Source organism: Anolis sagrei, chromosome 3 (genome assembly GCF_037176765.1).
Source record: "Anolis sagrei isolate rAnoSag1 chromosome 3, rAnoSag1.mat, whole genome shotgun sequence".
In the NCBI taxonomy this organism is placed as follows: Eukaryota; Metazoa; Chordata; class Lepidosauria; order Squamata; family Dactyloidae; genus Anolis; species Anolis sagrei.
In genome coordinates, this window is record NC_090023.1 from 42,288,112 (window position 1) to 42,305,334 (window position 17,223).

Genomic DNA, 17,223 nt, shown 5'->3' on the forward strand with positions numbered 1-17,223 from the left:
AACAAGGCCATAATAGTCAAAATATTTCAAACCACTGTGTAGCGAAGGAGTCTGACCATTTACATTAGTGACTCTGAAGGCTCAGAAACACTGTCCTGGTTTTTGATTTGGGGGAAAACCTCAGAAAGGGTGCCAGGCTCTATTCTTTCAACTGATTACATACCTGATAAGTTCCAGACAGCGAAGAGCAGAACTGCAGATTACCAGTATCATCAGTGACTTCTTTTCTGTGTGGTTTTTACGGAGTTTTGCCCACTTGGGGCAGACTAAAAGGAGGAACAGAATAGGCATCAAGAACAGATATTTGTGTGTTCAAGGTCAACAGAGCTCTGCTTGAAAATAAACACCATACACACAAATAGTCGCAAACGAAGTACAGCACAAGCTCATTAGTTACAACCAATAAACAGCATTTGCTGATAACACATGGGTTCTGGACCTAAGAATACTGCAATCTGCTTGTTTATCAATGAGCCAATATTCTGCTCCACTGCCAGACAATGGCGATCAGCAGCTCCTAGCAGTCTCCTTAGACTAGCTCAGCCACTTCGGCAATAACAATCACTCCCCAGCAGTCTGAGTAAGCTAAGGCACATACATCAGAACAGACTAGTGAGTGTGGTTAAACATACCACACCTTTGGAGCTCGGGAGAAAGTGTAGAGAGTTTCTCAGGTCTGCAAGATTAGCAGATACTAGCAACAGCTGAGATCATAGGATAAAGAGGCAGTCAGTGTGAAGGTTTGTTGTAGCAGACATTATTGTTTCTTAGCTGAACCCTGACTCTGTTACCTTTTGGACTTTTGGCATTTAGGGTCCTGGATTGTGATCTTTGCTATTGTTTGTTCCTGACTCGACTCTGGCCTTCTTCGTCTTGATTTTGCTAATTGGTCTTTGGACTTCAGCACTGGCTCACCCTATCGGTTTGTTTTTTAGCCTTCATACTTCTGATTCTGGACTATTGATTTTGGCTGGCTTACTCCTTTCTGCTATTTCGTTTGGACTGCTCTTTTTGTAAGTAATGTGTCCTTACAGGATACACGAACCACTGTCCCCTACTAGAGGATCTCCTGCCACCAAGTGATGCAGAAGGTCCTGCTCTCAAATTAAGTAGGACCCTGTTCTTGGATCCAGGACCCAGCCTAACCACTCTTAGTTTTGACAATATTGCACAAATGCACAAGAGACAAGAACAATCCATGGCAAGAAGGTGGAATACCTCCAAAAATGCCTGCCAAGCCAGGGCTCAAGCAGCCAGAAATATACCTCCCAACTCAACCAGGGTGACTACTTCAGGTTGGGAGATCACTGACTGATAGTTCCTGTCACTTCTCCTCAGGTCCTAGCAGAATACACAAGCCCCTGAGAGACTGTTATGCAGACCAACATGCCAAAGAATGCTCAGCTACTCTGCTTCACCCTGGACCACAAACTTGCAGCAAAAGTTGTGTGGCTCTATTAACATGCCCACCAATGCCTGATTATATAACAGCAGGATGAAGATCAACCTGATAAAGGAATATAGTTTATGCCTATTGACTATCACAGGTTTAGGTTTCTAAGGTTCCAGTGTTGAAGGTAAAGGGACTAGTGTCTTACTCCTTTTTTGCCTTTATTTATTTAATGTATATCCATCTTCCTTCCAAAGCAACTCATAAAATACAACAGTTAAAACTATGGATGATACAAACGTTAACTTCAATTATACAATCATATTAAAGATAAGAATTTAAAATCAAGATATATGTTATTTTAGGCACTCTACACCCAAGTTTGTAGGTTATAAGCAGTACTCTGAATTGTGCCCAGAAGCAAACCCATGAAATTGTTTCAACAGGGAAGTTATTCGTTCCCTGCAACTAGAATTGGTCATGAATATCTAGCAGTCTAGGGATTTACAAATATTGTGAAGTTTGAGACTGGGGAAAGATGACATTGTTTCCATTTGCCATGCAACACGTCACTTAAAAGAAATGTTACTCCCTGTCCATAGATGAGCAACAAATAATGCCTTGCAAAAATAGTCAACCCCTTTAATTTTCCACATATTGTGTGTTAGAAGCTAGAGCTGAAAGGGGTTTAACTGGCATTGTCATAAAATATTTTATTGGGTAACAGGAGTCAAGATGAAGACACAAACTCACACTTGTTAGTTTACTCCCCCTGAGTCAATACTTGGTTGACGCAACTTTCTCAGTATTAACAGCTATGAGTCTTCTTACAAACACACCATTACACACACACAATTCTATGTATGTGTGAATGTGGACTGTTTGGTTGGGAATTTTTTTCGGGAGGAGACCTGCCAGGCCAATTCCATGGCTAAAAAGTGTGACTTGAGGCAGACATGTGGCATGTGGACTACACCATCCCCACCCTTTATCTAAACGTTTGTTGTTCAGCATGAGAGAATAGCTATTACCTCATCTACAATTGTGATTACAATGAAGCTACAGTTCCAAACCAAAGATTGAGGGTCAAATAAGGAACACTTGGCATTAGAGTAGTTATGAAAATGTTGTTTTTATTTCAAATACCACTGAGAAGGAAGAAACATTACAATTATGCCCACACAGTCTTTTGGCCCAAGCAGCTACTTACTTGCTTTCAGGTAGGAGGAAAAACTGTGGGTGAGATCATTGGCAGGGAGGAAACAGGCATCTGAAACCACAAGGGACAACTATTGTTGCTTGGTGTTACAGCTAAGACCTCAGATTAAATATTCCAGGAAAACTGATGTGCCAGGAGCCAAGCAAAGTGTTCTTAGAGAAGACAGAGTTTCACAAGCACTCATAGCTAATAACAAGAAGCTTTAACATGGATTAACCAAATGATGGGAAAAGCCCAATTGAGATTCCTTCCAAAATTATCTCACCATTATTATTCTTAAGTGAAATTTTACTGATTGTAGGGGCTATGAGCTGCTTGAAGGTTTCTTTTTCAAGGACTGAATCATTAACCAATACCGCAAACAACCGAACATACCAGAGCAGCAGATTTTCCAATAGCTAGTGTCTTACAAAGCAAGAAACTAAACAGTGCTGTTTCATAAATGTATTATTATTATTATTATTATTATTATTATTAAATTTATACAGAAATCAGAAATCATTACATAGACATTCAATTACTTTCATTGTGCTGTATTTTATTTTTTATCTTAAACTTCAGCTGTACGTACAGCTTCCAGTAAGGAAAAAAAAAATCCAGAATATAGGTAAAACAGAGGGAACTGGTAATCCTGCTGTGGTCACTGGGCCACAGTGCTCTCCAGCCTCAGCCAGGATTGAAAACTGTAGTTCAGTAGTATCTGAGTGACCTGAGTGTTTGGTGTCTTTCTTTCTGTAGTATATGTAGGGTTTTTCCACGCTTTTCCTTTATGATTAATATTTCTTTTACTTAGAAATGGTTGCTGATATATCTGAGGACAGGGTCATCCTATGGTATACAAAATCCATACCGCTAATGATTAGCTGGCATTCTTTGACAAAGAGATTTATTATCGCACGATCTTTCACGGACTGCAGTATACTTTTATTGAAGTGGATTGTAGTCCATGAAAACTCTTGAAATAATAAATCTGTTAGTCTTAAAGATGTTGCAGAACTTTTTCCTTTTTAAAAACTATAGCAGACTAAAATGTCTAAGCATGTGGACCAAGAAAACCCAAAGACAGAGACCCCTTCCACATGGCTGAATAAAATCCCACATTATCTGTAGACTCAGATAACCCAGTTCAAAGCAGATATTGTGGAATTTTCTGCCTTGATATTCTGGGTTATAAGGCTGTGTGGAAGGACTCAGAGTCCCCATAAGCCAAAGTTGACTTGAACGTAAAAAACAACAAAGCTTTTAGATGTGCTTCTATTTGGGCTAGTTACATGCCAGAGGCCCTGGTGAATAATCATATGATAGTCTTATAGTGCAAAGTAATGACTCCATAGGGAGGGTGCATATGTGGCAACTCCAATTTACATGATTGTAGGAATCATTTGGGCAGATGTGTGTGTCCATCCGTCCATCCTATATTTAAAGATTTTAAGGTAGGGTATAGACCAACATTACTCGAACTTCTCACTCTACAGCAGGCATGGGCAAACTTTAGGAATTGTGGGAGTTGAAGTCCAAAACACCTGGAGGGCCAAGGTTTGCCCAGGCTTGCCTTACAGGGACCCCTGAAATAATGTTCAGGCCTTAGGGAATCCCTGCATAAAATACATTATATCCACAACTCAAAAAATGTCTAATTATGATCTTTCACAGAACTTCTAGTGACCTATTGTAGAACTTTAGGGTTCCAAGGAACAAAACCATGGGAAAAACCCTGGTGCAAACAATGAAAAGAAATAAGCACTACACTAGGGAAACAATGCAACACAACCATTTAAATAATTCAAAACAATTGAAAAATAATTTTAAACATAGTGTATGCTGAAAAAGAAATCCATATCTATTCATGCTGGAGTCACTGGGTCTGAAAGCTTTGGTAAAGGAACAAGTGTTGTCTTCATACTGGCATGAGTACAGGATTCCACAGCCGAGAGCACTTGCCCCACCTCAACATAGTACATTACTTCCACTAAATGGATATATAGGAAGTTCATGTTTATACCAGAGACGAAAAACAATGTTTTGGACCATAACTCTCAAAATCCTTCAGTCAACATATTTAATGAGAACTGTGGGTCCCAAAGTACCCTTTTCCCAAATCATTTAAACAAACTGCAGATAAGCGGACAGCTGAAGTGTTTATATGTGTTACAAGCATATGTAGAGCTGGCATCCTGCTGTTTTCTTCTATCAGATGATGATGATGCAATGATGATGATGATGATGATGATGATGATGATAGACCTTGGCCTGCACTTAAACACAATCGGCGCTGACAAAATTACCATCTGTCAGTTGCAAAAGGCTGCCCTACTCAGATCTGCACACATTATTCGCCGATACATAATTCAGTCCTAGACACTTGGGAAGTGTCCAACGTGTGATCCAATACAACAGCCAGCAGAATGACCTTGTTTGCTGTATACTAATCTTGTTGTTTTTCAAATAATAATAATAATAATAATAATAATAATAATAATAATATTTTTCTCACCTGTTAACATTGCTAAAATACACAATCAAAACATTTAATCATTATTCTAAAACTCCATACAATACACATATTAAGATAGCGAGGAAACATGCATAAATAATGGATTTTTTAAAAAACCAAACAAAAACAAAACAACATCTCTTCCCTCAAATCCCTCCAAACTCTTTATGCTTACGTTCTTTCATACCTGGTAATTTTAACTCTTCTAGTTCAATCACTGAACGTTTAGCCCCAAAGTGTTCATTAAGCAGTTTTTGTAAGTCTTCAGGGACTCCTGGTTTTGGAGATGATTTTGCTAAAATATCAGTTATTTTCTTCTAAAGAAAGTAAAGAAGACACACATTCAATACAGTGGCGGGTTTTTAGTGATGCAGCTAAGAAATCCACAATCCCTTTCTATTTATTCCAAGCTTGGTCACAGAACTTCTTCAATTTCTTGACAATGGACAATTTTACTATAACACAAATGAAACAAGACAGTAGTTCCTCACCTGCAGTCCACAAATACACAGATCTACAACCCACAGAATTCTTTTTTGCCATTGTCCACATCTGTTGAGAGCTTTTGAGAACTGATAGTGAACAACATTTTGGGCACCCAGGTTGGGAATCTCCAGAGCAGTGGTTCTCAACCTGTGAACAGCTGGTAAAATGGCTAGGATTTCTGGGAGTTGTAGGCCAAAACACCTGGGTATTCACAGGTTGAGAACCACTGCACTAGATTAATAAGATGTGATTCAGTCTAGTTAAGTCAAAACATGTCTAGACAAAAATTGGGCAGTATACGGTTTTCCAGGCATTCCTGAACCATACCTCCTAGCATTCCTCACTCTAACTTACTCTGCCTACTATAGGTCAAGAATATTTGGAGAGTCATCAGTTGTATACCTAACCTAAATGTGATCTAAAATTTTGCTTTTTCATCATAGAATACAGCAGCTTCAGAGTATTTATTTATGGGTATGAATTTGCAGTAACCCAAAGAGCATGGATCCATACAGAATGATATACTATCTTTCTCTTCACTTAGAATCACAGAGTTGGAAGAGACCTTGTGGGCCATCCCGTCCAACTTCCACCCGACTTATCCTTAAAATTCTCACTGAATTGTTTACCAAACCACTATGCCATCTTTCCTTAACTTCATGCCATGCAAGTCTGGTATATACAACCCCATTATTCCCAACTAACACCATCAGTTATAGTCCAAAACACCAATTGGCTGCCAAGTTGGGGAAGAGTATTCAGTTCAACCACATATTCACATTTTCAACTCAAGCAAAAAAGGACAGCTGAACAGCTTGAGAAGGACCTTAACATTTACATAGATTCCAGCAGAATCCTTGTTTGCATAGTGTTTTAAAGAGTGTTGTAGTTTGAACAAATATAAGAGTTTTTTTAATGCAGTAATTGTCTCCTGGATAATTCTCAGGGCGATATTTTTATGCACCCAGAGAAGAATCTAAACAAGATCAATGGGATCACCACATTGAAAAATTGGGCTGGGGTGTGGTGGGGGGGGGGGGGAGAGAAGTAGAGGGGAATGACTGTTATTTCATAGGGTATGACATCATTCCCTAAGTCATTCAATTCCTTCAGGAAAATAAAGATCCCCTTGAGGATGATGCTGATATTAACAAGAAATTCCATAACATTAAGAACAAGGATACCTGAACATATTCCCTTCCTTCAAAGAAAGCTGCAGGGGGAAATGTTCTTCACACAGGAAGTTTTATTATTTAGCTTCTGAGTAATTCCAGATGTTAAAATGCAAAATATACTTTAAAACACATGCACACACATAAGCACAAGCAGGGTAGACTGTAAAAAAGAGACATTTCTTTGGGCACTATAAATTACTAAGATAGCCATACAACATTGATTTCCTCACAGCTTGTTCATGTGCTATATATTCCTGAGGAAATCCAGAACAAGAAATGTTGCTCTGAAAAAACCTCTGAACATGAAACTGGGTGCCAACTTTTACATAAGGAGAGTCATCTGGAAAATTTCCAATATGGTTATTTACTGTCCTACAGGAAGACTATTTGCAGATAATATGTGTACATCTGGATGCATGATAAAAACACACACTGTCTAGTTGGGTAGACATCATGAAACTCTTACTGAATTCCATCAATTGCCTGCCTCATCCAGTTCTCTGGGCAACCAGGTACTTATTGCAAACCTCACATCATGACTTGAAGTCAATAGCCTTCTTCTGCAATTGCTCCTCAGCGTGTATTTGCATGTATGCATGTATTGTCAAGTAACTAAATACTTACTTTTAAAAAACAACTCTTTGTTAGAGAGTCATTATGTTTTATTATTTACATTCATAGTTACATTGACTGGAAAACAAAATTACATTTTTTAAAAGTCTTAGACTACTTCTGTAGTGCTCTTTCAAGTAAAAACTTTCAAAACTGTTAAATTAGCGGTGCCCCACCGTGTACACTGCAAGGGGAAAAATACAATAGGTCAATACCCAATTTTAAAAAAAGAGAAGAAGAAGCCAAGCCAAGTAAATGGATTCTCAAATATACTGTATGTTTTGCTATAGTTACTTACTGTTAGTTTTTTGGGTTTTTTTTCCATGTCAGGAGCAACTTGAGAAACTGCAAATTGATTCTGATGTGAGAGAATTGGCCATCTGCAAGGACGTTGCCCAGGGGATGCCTGGATGTTTTACCATCCTGTGGGGGGCTTCTCTCATGTCCCTGCATGAGAAACTGGAGACGACAGACGGGAGCTCACCCTGCTCCTTGGATTCAACCTGACAATCTTTTGGTCAGCAGTCTTGCTGGCACAAGGGTTTAACCCATTGCACCACCGGGAGCTCCTACTGTTAGTTACTGGACAGTACTAATACAGTATAATTTCCTTATCCACATACTTAATGTTCATGGTTTCATTTATCCATCAAAATCTATACCTCTGCCACTGCAGGAAGTGTGTATAGTCTCTCCAAGTCCTCCAATGCTGTTCTATGGAACAGAATTTAATGCTTTTGGCCCAAGCACAGTAAAAATTATAGGGACTGCTGTGTTTTCAGGTATCCACGTGGACCCTAACACATATCCCCTGTGCATAAGAGGATCATAACGTAATGTTTTTCAAATAAAAATTAGCTTCATTTTTGCCTTCTGCTTCTATATTCTCTACTACACAAATGACTAGTAATATTATTCTGGGGTATGGTAAAATTATTCATTATTTACTTATTCCTAAAAGTTGTTTTTCAAAACTCATTTTCCTTAAGTAATTGGCTTTTTAATTTTTAAAAATTAACTTTAAATAACCTCTTTGCTCTCAAGCAAACCCTTTCATTTAGGCAAGCCTTTGATTCTTAATTGGCAGAAGGGTACTTTATTGCGGCATCTTAGGCTTTTATCTTCTTTTATGATGTTTTAGGTTGTTTTAATTTCCTGCTTTTTGTAAAATTATTTAGATTTTAAAACATTTGTATAGTAAGATTCTAGCTATAATTTGTTTTGGTTTTTTGAAGTCAACTTGTCCATATAAAGAGAAAGCTGAGATCTAAATATTTATATATTTATTTTAAAAAGAGGAACTAAATAGCAACACTACGCTGTTAAAGGAATGGAAAACCAATTAATCATTCTTTAGGGAATAGATTAACAATATTTCACCATTTGTGAGTGGTGTTGAAGAACAAGTTGCACATTAAATTTCTCACTTCTGCTTGTTTTCAGGTATATTAAATAAAATATTGATTAGACAAATAAAAAACATTTGGGTTATAATGCCAGTAATTTGTACCTTTCTTCTTCTTTTTGGCTTCACCCCTGTTTCGTTTTTAACTTTAGATGCTTCTTTGTCTGCAGTGATGACACATTCGGCAGGCTGAAAGAAAGAAAATTGGATAGATGGAAAGAAAAGAAACAAAGCTGAGTATTTGGATTGAGGTGTAGCGGTTTAAGTATTATACTTCAACTGTAGACCACACTCTCTCAGTCTCAGTCAAACCCTCTGGACAACACTTATTAAGAAATCCCTATGATAAATTAGCCTCAGGGTCAGCATAAGTCAAAAATAACTTGAAGGCATGCTACCAACCATGGTACCAATAAAAACCTTTTAGAACACAACTTAAAAGATGTAGCTATTTGGCCTATGTTTGGATTCCTAAGGATTCTAGAAAATTAAAAGATTTTGAACTACGGCCTTTGCCATCTAAAATAATCATGGATCTGCAGGAAGTAAAAAGCACAAACCCATGGGGATAAGCAGTAACTTCTTCTAAAGCAGAGGTTCTCAAACTTTTTCAGCTGCAGAGGAGCCCTTTATGAAGCAAAAGTTTCTTGTGGAGCCCCCAAAAATGTCATTATATGTTATATTGTGTTATATTTAAAAAGGGAAAGAAAGAAAGAACAATACAATATTTAAAATGAAGAACAATTTTAACCAACATTTCAGTGGAAGATTCCAGGGCCATCAAGTTAAACTTCCTTCTGCCATGCAGGAAAATCATAATCAATGCATCCCCAACAGATGGCCACCCAGTCTTTGTAGTAGTAGTAGTAGTAATAATAATAATAATAATAATAATAAGGATTGAAAAATTGAGCGATATGAAGCTAGAGTAAAAAATTACACACAGCGAGGGCATAGAGATGCCAAACGGGCAAACCATAAAGTGCAATCAGCCCGAAGCCTATAAATATCTGGGCATAATACAGCTGGACAATATCAAGCATGGGCATGTGAAAAATGTGGTCAGCAGAGAATATATCCAAAAAGTCAGAAAGGTTTCGAAGAGCAAATAATAAGGCAGAAATACGATCAAGGCTATCAACACCTGGCCCATCCCTGTCATTAGATGCACTGCTGGAATTGTGAACTGGATACAAGCAGAGCTGGATGATCTGGACAGAAAAACAAGAAAACTGATAACAATCCACTACTCATTATACCCGCATAGTGACGTGGACACACTTTACCTGCCCAGATAATCAGGAGATGGAGGGCTTCTGCAAGTGAAACAAATGGTAGAAGAAGAGAAACATGCCCTGGCAGATTATGTGAATGGCAGTCAAGAACCAACATTGAAGGAAGTCAATAGTAGTAAACTGCTTCAAGTGCAAAAGACAAAGAGTGAATACCGTAAAAACACAATCCAGAGCAGAAGAGAAAACTGGCGAAAGAAGGCTTTCCATGGACAGTAATAATAATAATAATAATAATAATAATAATAATAATAATAATAATAATAATAGGATTGACCACAGGCTCATCTGTTAGTGAGGACAAAAGGCTTTTGGTGGCTTTTGGGGGCAAGGGAGGTGGGTGAGGACAGAGGAGGGAAAGTTGGAGGTGGGGAAGATGAGGGAGAAGGAGGAGGGAACTGCAGAGTGGCTCAGGATGCTTTGCAGATCCCCAAGGGCTCCACAGAGCACACTTTGAGAACCACTGTTCTAATGAGAGTAGAAAATGCAAATGAGCCAATTGTTACTGGATCCATGTAACATAATGAGAATATTATAAAAGACTTGGGCACATTTTTACATTTTAGTCAATCACAAGCTTTAAAAAGTAAGGGGAAAAAATAAAACTTGGCATTAATGATATTGGGTGTACTTGGAAAAGTTGAGTTTTACCCCACTGGTTGGGAACAACTTTTTCTCAGTGTATAATAATGTCCTTGAGCTAATAAACATTTCCTGAAAAAAATCCTTTAGGGATGTTTGTGTCAGGAAGCAAAGACCTATTTTTACACCGTGCCAGCTTGAAGAATTAACAGCTATAACTTTCACACCTTGTGCCTCATTTGGGAACAACAAGACTTGAAGTTGTCTACAATGTAAATGAAATAATTGAAAACATAGGTAAATCCCTCTTGCCCAGCCAGACAATCCATTTAGTTCAATATCATTTAAGGTGACAGTCAACGGTTCTCCACGATTTCTAAAAGGAGACTTCTTCAGCCTTAACTGGAGATGCGACTTTGCTTTGCCAGATGCTAGGACAGGAATTTTTGGGGCCAGGGCACCCTAATTCTCTTTAGTCCTTCCAGTCTTTTTTGTGTTCACATTGCTGAGTGGCACTTTCCAAATGTACCGTTATCTCTTTCTCACTTTTTATCCCAGGACATGTAAGGTCAAAAGGCTGTATTTGTCTAGATTGGGAGTCCCCAAACTAAGACCTGTGGGCCTGGTGCGGGCCTCCAAGGTTATTTACTCGGGCCCCAACGTAGACTTTAGACTTAGGATCATCCTAAGTCTGAAACAACTTGAAGGCACACAACAACAACAACAACAACAACAACCCTAAGTAACTTGAGTATCTCATCGGCCAAAACGAGGCCCACATTTCCTATTGAAACACTGGTAAGTTTATGTTGGTTAAGACTTCCGGTGGGTAATGGCGACAGGACAGCCGCGCTGAGAGAGAGCTCTCGGCGACGGACCAGCGGTGTGGCGGTTTAGGGGTGCTAGACACCCCACACCTTATGCCAGATTGAGTGCAAAGGTGTTGTGAGCCCGATCCAGGCACGTAGACCCCAAAGATCTTCCTTCCCTCAAGGAGGGGGGATCGAGAGGGTCCGTGCCATATCGGGATAGACACCCGCCCCGCAGGGAGCGAGCCGCTGAGATCGTGCTCACCTCAACTGCCGCCGTCCCATTCTTAGAGAGAAAGAAAAGAGAGGAAGAAGAAACCCTTTGGGAGGGACGCAAGCCCCATAAGAAGATTTCACACCAGGTAATCGGAGGAACCCCTCTAATCTAAGCTTATGGACTTTGGAATGAAGAAAAGTGATTAAGAGGTACGGGAAACATAAAGAGAGAAAGGAGATTTGTATTCCCCTCCTTTACCCTGCAAAGCGGGAAGCGGGAGGGGGATTGAAGCTGGAAGAACGAAGAGAAAACACGAGAAAAGAGGGAGATTTACGAGTGCCGGGAAAGGACAGTCTAAGAAAAAGCCAAAAATAGCTCAAGTGTTGGATACAGCAATAATTAATATAATTAGCATAAAATACTACAGAAGAAACAATTAAGATAATAAATATAAATATTTAAGAAACTATTAGAAGCCTTGGAAAGCCTCGAAAAGAAAGTTGAAGTATCGACCTTGGAGCCATATTGTTTTGTCTACGAGCCGCCCTTCTTCATAAACATTCTGGGAGTCTGGAGGCCGGAGGCTGAAGACCGGAAGAAGGAAGTGAGGTCACTGAAGAAGGAGGAGGTGAGAGAGCTTGAAGCATAAGGGCGGAAGTGAAGCAGAGAGAGGGCGGAAGGACGGAAACAGGAAGCAGGAAACTGGGAAGGCCCCAAAGGCCATAGAGAAAAGACGCTATAGAGAGGCAAGCAAGGCAAGAAATAAAGAGTCAAAATAAGGAGAGAAGGCTGGTGATAACGAGGACGAGAAGTAGACGAACCAAGTAAGGAGCAAGGAAGAGAAGCAGACGCAGCCAGGAAGAGAAGCAGACGATAAAGAGAAAGAAGAGCGAGGAAGAGAAGCAGACGTTTCTTCAGGGAGGGAGGAAGAGCGAGGAAGAGAAGCAGACGGGATTACAGGAGAGAAACAGGAGGAGCGAGGGTGCCATCTGGTGGAGGTTATTGACAGTGCAAGAGTAAAATTCAGAAGAGAAGGAGTGTGGCCTTTTAGAGGGGACTAAAATGAACTAATCATAATACTGAACTAACTATAATAATAATTGTAACATTTTAAATTAATTTAAATTAATTGACAAATATTTAATGGTGGTATGAATTAATTGGAATCTATTAAGTGAATTATCAATTAACAATGATTAAATAATATATGAATTGATTGACTATAGATTTTGAGCTATAACGAATTAAGTTGATTAGTTAATGAAGTAGAGGACTCAATTGATTTCTTTAATCTTTAATTGTACCTTTGTAAAGTTTTTTTTAAAAGTTCTTAATTAAGGCTACTGATAATATAAAATTATATATATATATTCTTTTTTCTTTTAGATTAAATTTGTAATCTAATATATTAATTAGAGTTACTAGAAATTCCATATATTGAAATTAATGAATTAATAGATCATAATTGTATGTGTTGAAATATAAATTAATCAAAATTTGATAAGGACCACGATACTAATTATCTAGAAGCTGAAATTAAGTGACAGATGACAACGAAGGCTACCACAGAGAAAGAAAGAGATATACGTACATACGCCAGAAGAGGATCGCTAGATATTAACCCAAAGATGGAGAATATACTGAAAGAAATAAAAGCTCTAAAGAAGGAGATGACAGATAAACAAGAAGAACATTTTAAAAAACAAGAAGAAAATTACAAGGCTATGACAGAAGAATTTAAGAAACTCAAGACAGAAGTGAAAGAAGAATACACTCAAATGAAAAAAGATATTACCCATTTATATGGGGAGGTGAAAGAATTGAAGAGTAGTAAGGAAAAGAATGAAGAGGTTCAATCCCAGGTTTTGAAAAAGATTAAAGGTCTGGAAAAACAAAACGAAAAGTTGGAATTGGAGCAGGAAAAAACCCTCCAGAGACAAATGGATTACCAACTGCGATTTCGAAATATTATAGAAGAAAAGAATGAGGATATTAGAAAGATCATTTGTGAATTGTTGGCTAAGAATCTGAAGTGTGAAGAAGATGAGATTGAACAAGAGGTGGATCAAATCTACAGAATTTCCTCTTTATATGCCAGAAAAAATAAGACGTCAAGAGATGTAATTGTACAGTTTTCTAGACGTACAATCAGAGATGACGTCTTGTATAAAAGTAATAGAGATCCAATTTTTTACAAAGAAACGAAAATCGCAGTACTTAAAGAATTCCCCCAAGCTACATTAAATAGAAGAAGGAAATACTATTTCCTTACTGATGAATTGAAGAAGCGTGGAATCAGGTTCAGATGGGAGAGAGTGGAAGGAGTGATGGTGACGTATAAGGAGGAAAGATTCTGGTTAACAACGGAGCAGAAAGCAAAGAATTTTTACGAAAGATTAATGAAAGAACAAGATCAAGAAGAAGAGCAACAAAGAGATAGAAAAGGAGAGAGAAAAGATGTAACCCCCAGTCAGGGTAATCAACCCAAGAAAGCGAGACACCTCTCGCCCAAAAGCTACGGATCACCCCCCAAAAGTTACGAAAGTCGAAAAATACCCCTTCAGGAGTTAAGTGAAGGTGCTTGTGGATCAGATGAGATGGCAATTGGATTGGCGCAATTGGATATTGGTGATATGGGACTGGATTTGAATAAGAATGATTAAGATGGAGGAAATGCAAATAAAATGTTTTTCAAACAATATCAATGGTCTGAATTCTCCCCAGAAGCGCAAAAAGGTATTTGATAGACTAAGAAGATTAAAATACGACATTATAACATTACAGGAAACACACATCTCTCACAAGCATGTGGCATACTTAACAAATAAAAAATTGGGACAAACATACTATTCATCCAGTGAAAAGAAAAAAAGGGGTGTGGTGACATATGTGAAAGAAAACATACCATCAGAATTGGCATTTAAAGATCTAGAGGGAAGATGTCTGGCAGTTAAAATTACAATGGGAAACACAAAAATCTTAATTTGTAACATCTATGCACCAAATGACTCAAAGACAAAGTTTGCAGACTATCTGGACACTAAACTTAAAGAAACGGATTTTGATGAACTAATATTGATCGGCGACTTTAATGGGGTTGTGAATATTCAGAAAGACAAAAGTTTAAAAAAAAGAAAAGGGGGCAATGCTAGGCTTCCTCAAAGATTTCTCGACCTTCAAAAAGAATTTGGCTTGGATGATATCTGGAGAAGTAGAAACGAAACGAAACGGGATTATACCTTCTACTCATTCAGACACCAATCTTGGTCAAGAATTGACATGGCATGGGTTACAGGGCAAATATCTACTAAGATTTCACAGATAAACATATTCCCAAGAGATCTATCGGACCATTGTCCAATAGAAGTAATAATAAATCATAGAAAACAACAGAGGAAATGGAGATTTGATGAGAACTCAGTTAAAAAAGAAGAAGATAGAGAATTTTATAAAAAAGAAAAATAGGGAGAGAAACAAAAAAACGAGAGATATAATGGAAAAAATAAAAATAAAGGAAATTGAATTGAAAAAGAAACCAGATAAGAAAGCCTTAATTAAGGAATTAAAAAGGTTAAAACAAGAAAGATATGGGCTAGACCTTGAATATCAAGCAAGACAATTAAAGTTTTTGAAACAACAATCATTTGAGAATGCTAACAGATCAGGGAAATGGCTCGCAAGACAAGTACGGAAGAAGAAACAAACTAAACAAATAACAAGAATTAAGATTGGAGATTGGAGACAAGGTGTTAACAACGGACAATGAAATAATTGAGGAATTCAAGAAATTTTATGGACAACTATATATTAAAGAAAACATTGATAAAGAAGAGATAATGAAATATATAGGTAAAAGGAAATTCCAAAAGATTACGGATGAAATTAGGGAGAAGTTAAATAAAGAAATTACGGTTGATGAGATTGAGCAGGCAATAAACAAAATAGACGCCGACAAGGCACCAGGACCAGATGGATACTCAGCAGGATTTTATAAGGTATTTAAGCAGTCTTTAATACCTTTTATGAAAAAGATCTTGAATGAGGCTATGCTTTTCCAAAAAATCCCAGATACATGGAAAGAGGCGGAAGTGGTTTTAATTCATAAAGAAGGCACGCTGGAGACAGAAATTAAAAACTATAGACCTATTTCCTTGCTGAATGTAGATTATAAGATTTTTGCAAATATTTTGGCAACAAGGCTCAAAGAATTTTTAAACGATTGGATTGGGGAGGAACAGACAGGATTTCTCCCGAAGAGATCGATGAAAGATAATATCCGTACAGTTGTAGATTTATTGGAATACTATGAATCTAAACATCAAAAAGAACTTGCTATGTTATTCATTGATGCAGAAAAAGCTTTTGACAACCTAAACTGGGACTTCTTCAAAATACTAATTCAAGAATTGGACATGGGAACAAATTTTAATAATGCAATCAATGCAATATATAATTCACAAAAAGGAAAGCTAAGGATAAATGGACAATTGACGGAAGAATTCTCTATAACTAAAGGTACTAGACAAGGTTGCCCCTTATCTCCTCTTATCTTTATATTGGCATTAGAGCCACTGATGAGAGAAATAAAGGAGGATGAAAATATTAAGGGGGCAAAAGTTGGAAAATATGAATATAAAATAAGAGCTTTCGCGGATGATTTGCTAGGCATTGTAGAAGACCCAATTAAGAATATTCAACATTGGTTACAAAAACTTAATGAATATGGAAAGGTAGCAGGTCTTAAACTGAATAAAGGAAAATCAAAAATTATAACGAAAAATGTGAAGGACGAAAAGCAAAGAAAAATACAAGAAGCTACAGGCCTTGAGATAGTTAAGAAGACGAAATACCTGGGAATTTGGATTACAGCAAAAAATAACCAGTTGTTAAAGAACAATTATGAAATGACGTGGACAAAGATCCAAAAGGACCTTCAAAAATGGAGACATCTAAAGCTTTCCCTGCTGGGTAGAATCTCTCTGATCAAAATGAACATATTGCCTGGAATGTTATTTTTATTTCAGAATATCCCTATTGTTAGGAGCCAATCCCCTTTTAAAAAATGGAATAAAGAACTTCTAAAATTTGTGTGGGCTGGGAAAAGGCCAAGAATAAAATATTTGAACCTAATAGATAGCAAGACAAGAGGAGGCCTGGATTTCCCAGACCTAAAAATATATCATGAAGCATGTGCTCTTCTTTGGATTAAAGAATGGATTCTACTAGATAAAGAACAATGTTTAAATTTAGAAGGCTTTGACTTGCGAGTGGGATGGCACGCATATGTCTGGTATAATAGAGAATCTAAAGAAAAGAATTTTGGCAATCACTTTGTAAGATCATCTCTATTGCGTGTATGGCAGAAATATAAAGACTATCTATACAAAAAGACACCACAATGGGTCTCCCCAATGGAAGCACACCAAAGAAGACTATTGGGTTGGAGAGAATGGCCCACCTATAGAGACATATTAATTAAAGAGACACAGGAGATTAAACAATATGAACAATTAAAAGAAAAGTATAAAAACCTCACTTGGCT

The 17,223-nt window shown here is 37.6% G+C and overlaps 1 protein-coding gene across 3 annotated transcripts in view; it reads right to left on the bottom strand.

Annotated features, from left to right (window-relative positions):
• CMSS1 (cms1 ribosomal small subunit homolog) overlaps positions 1-17,223 on the bottom strand; it is a 236,391-nt gene that overhangs the window by 11,625 nt on the left and 207,543 nt on the right. For all 3 annotated transcript variants that reach the window (XM_060770724.2, XM_067466616.1, XM_067466617.1), the window contains exons 3-6: positions 8,887-8,970; positions 5,291-5,420; positions 2,601-2,660; positions 164-266 (exon numbers count right to left, since the gene is read on the bottom strand). In XM_060770724.2, the coding sequence (XP_060626707.2) occupies positions 164-266; positions 2,601-2,660; positions 5,291-5,420; positions 8,887-8,970 (377 nt within the window). The remainder of the gene's footprint in view (positions 1-163; positions 267-2,600; positions 2,661-5,290; positions 5,421-8,886; positions 8,971-17,223) is intronic.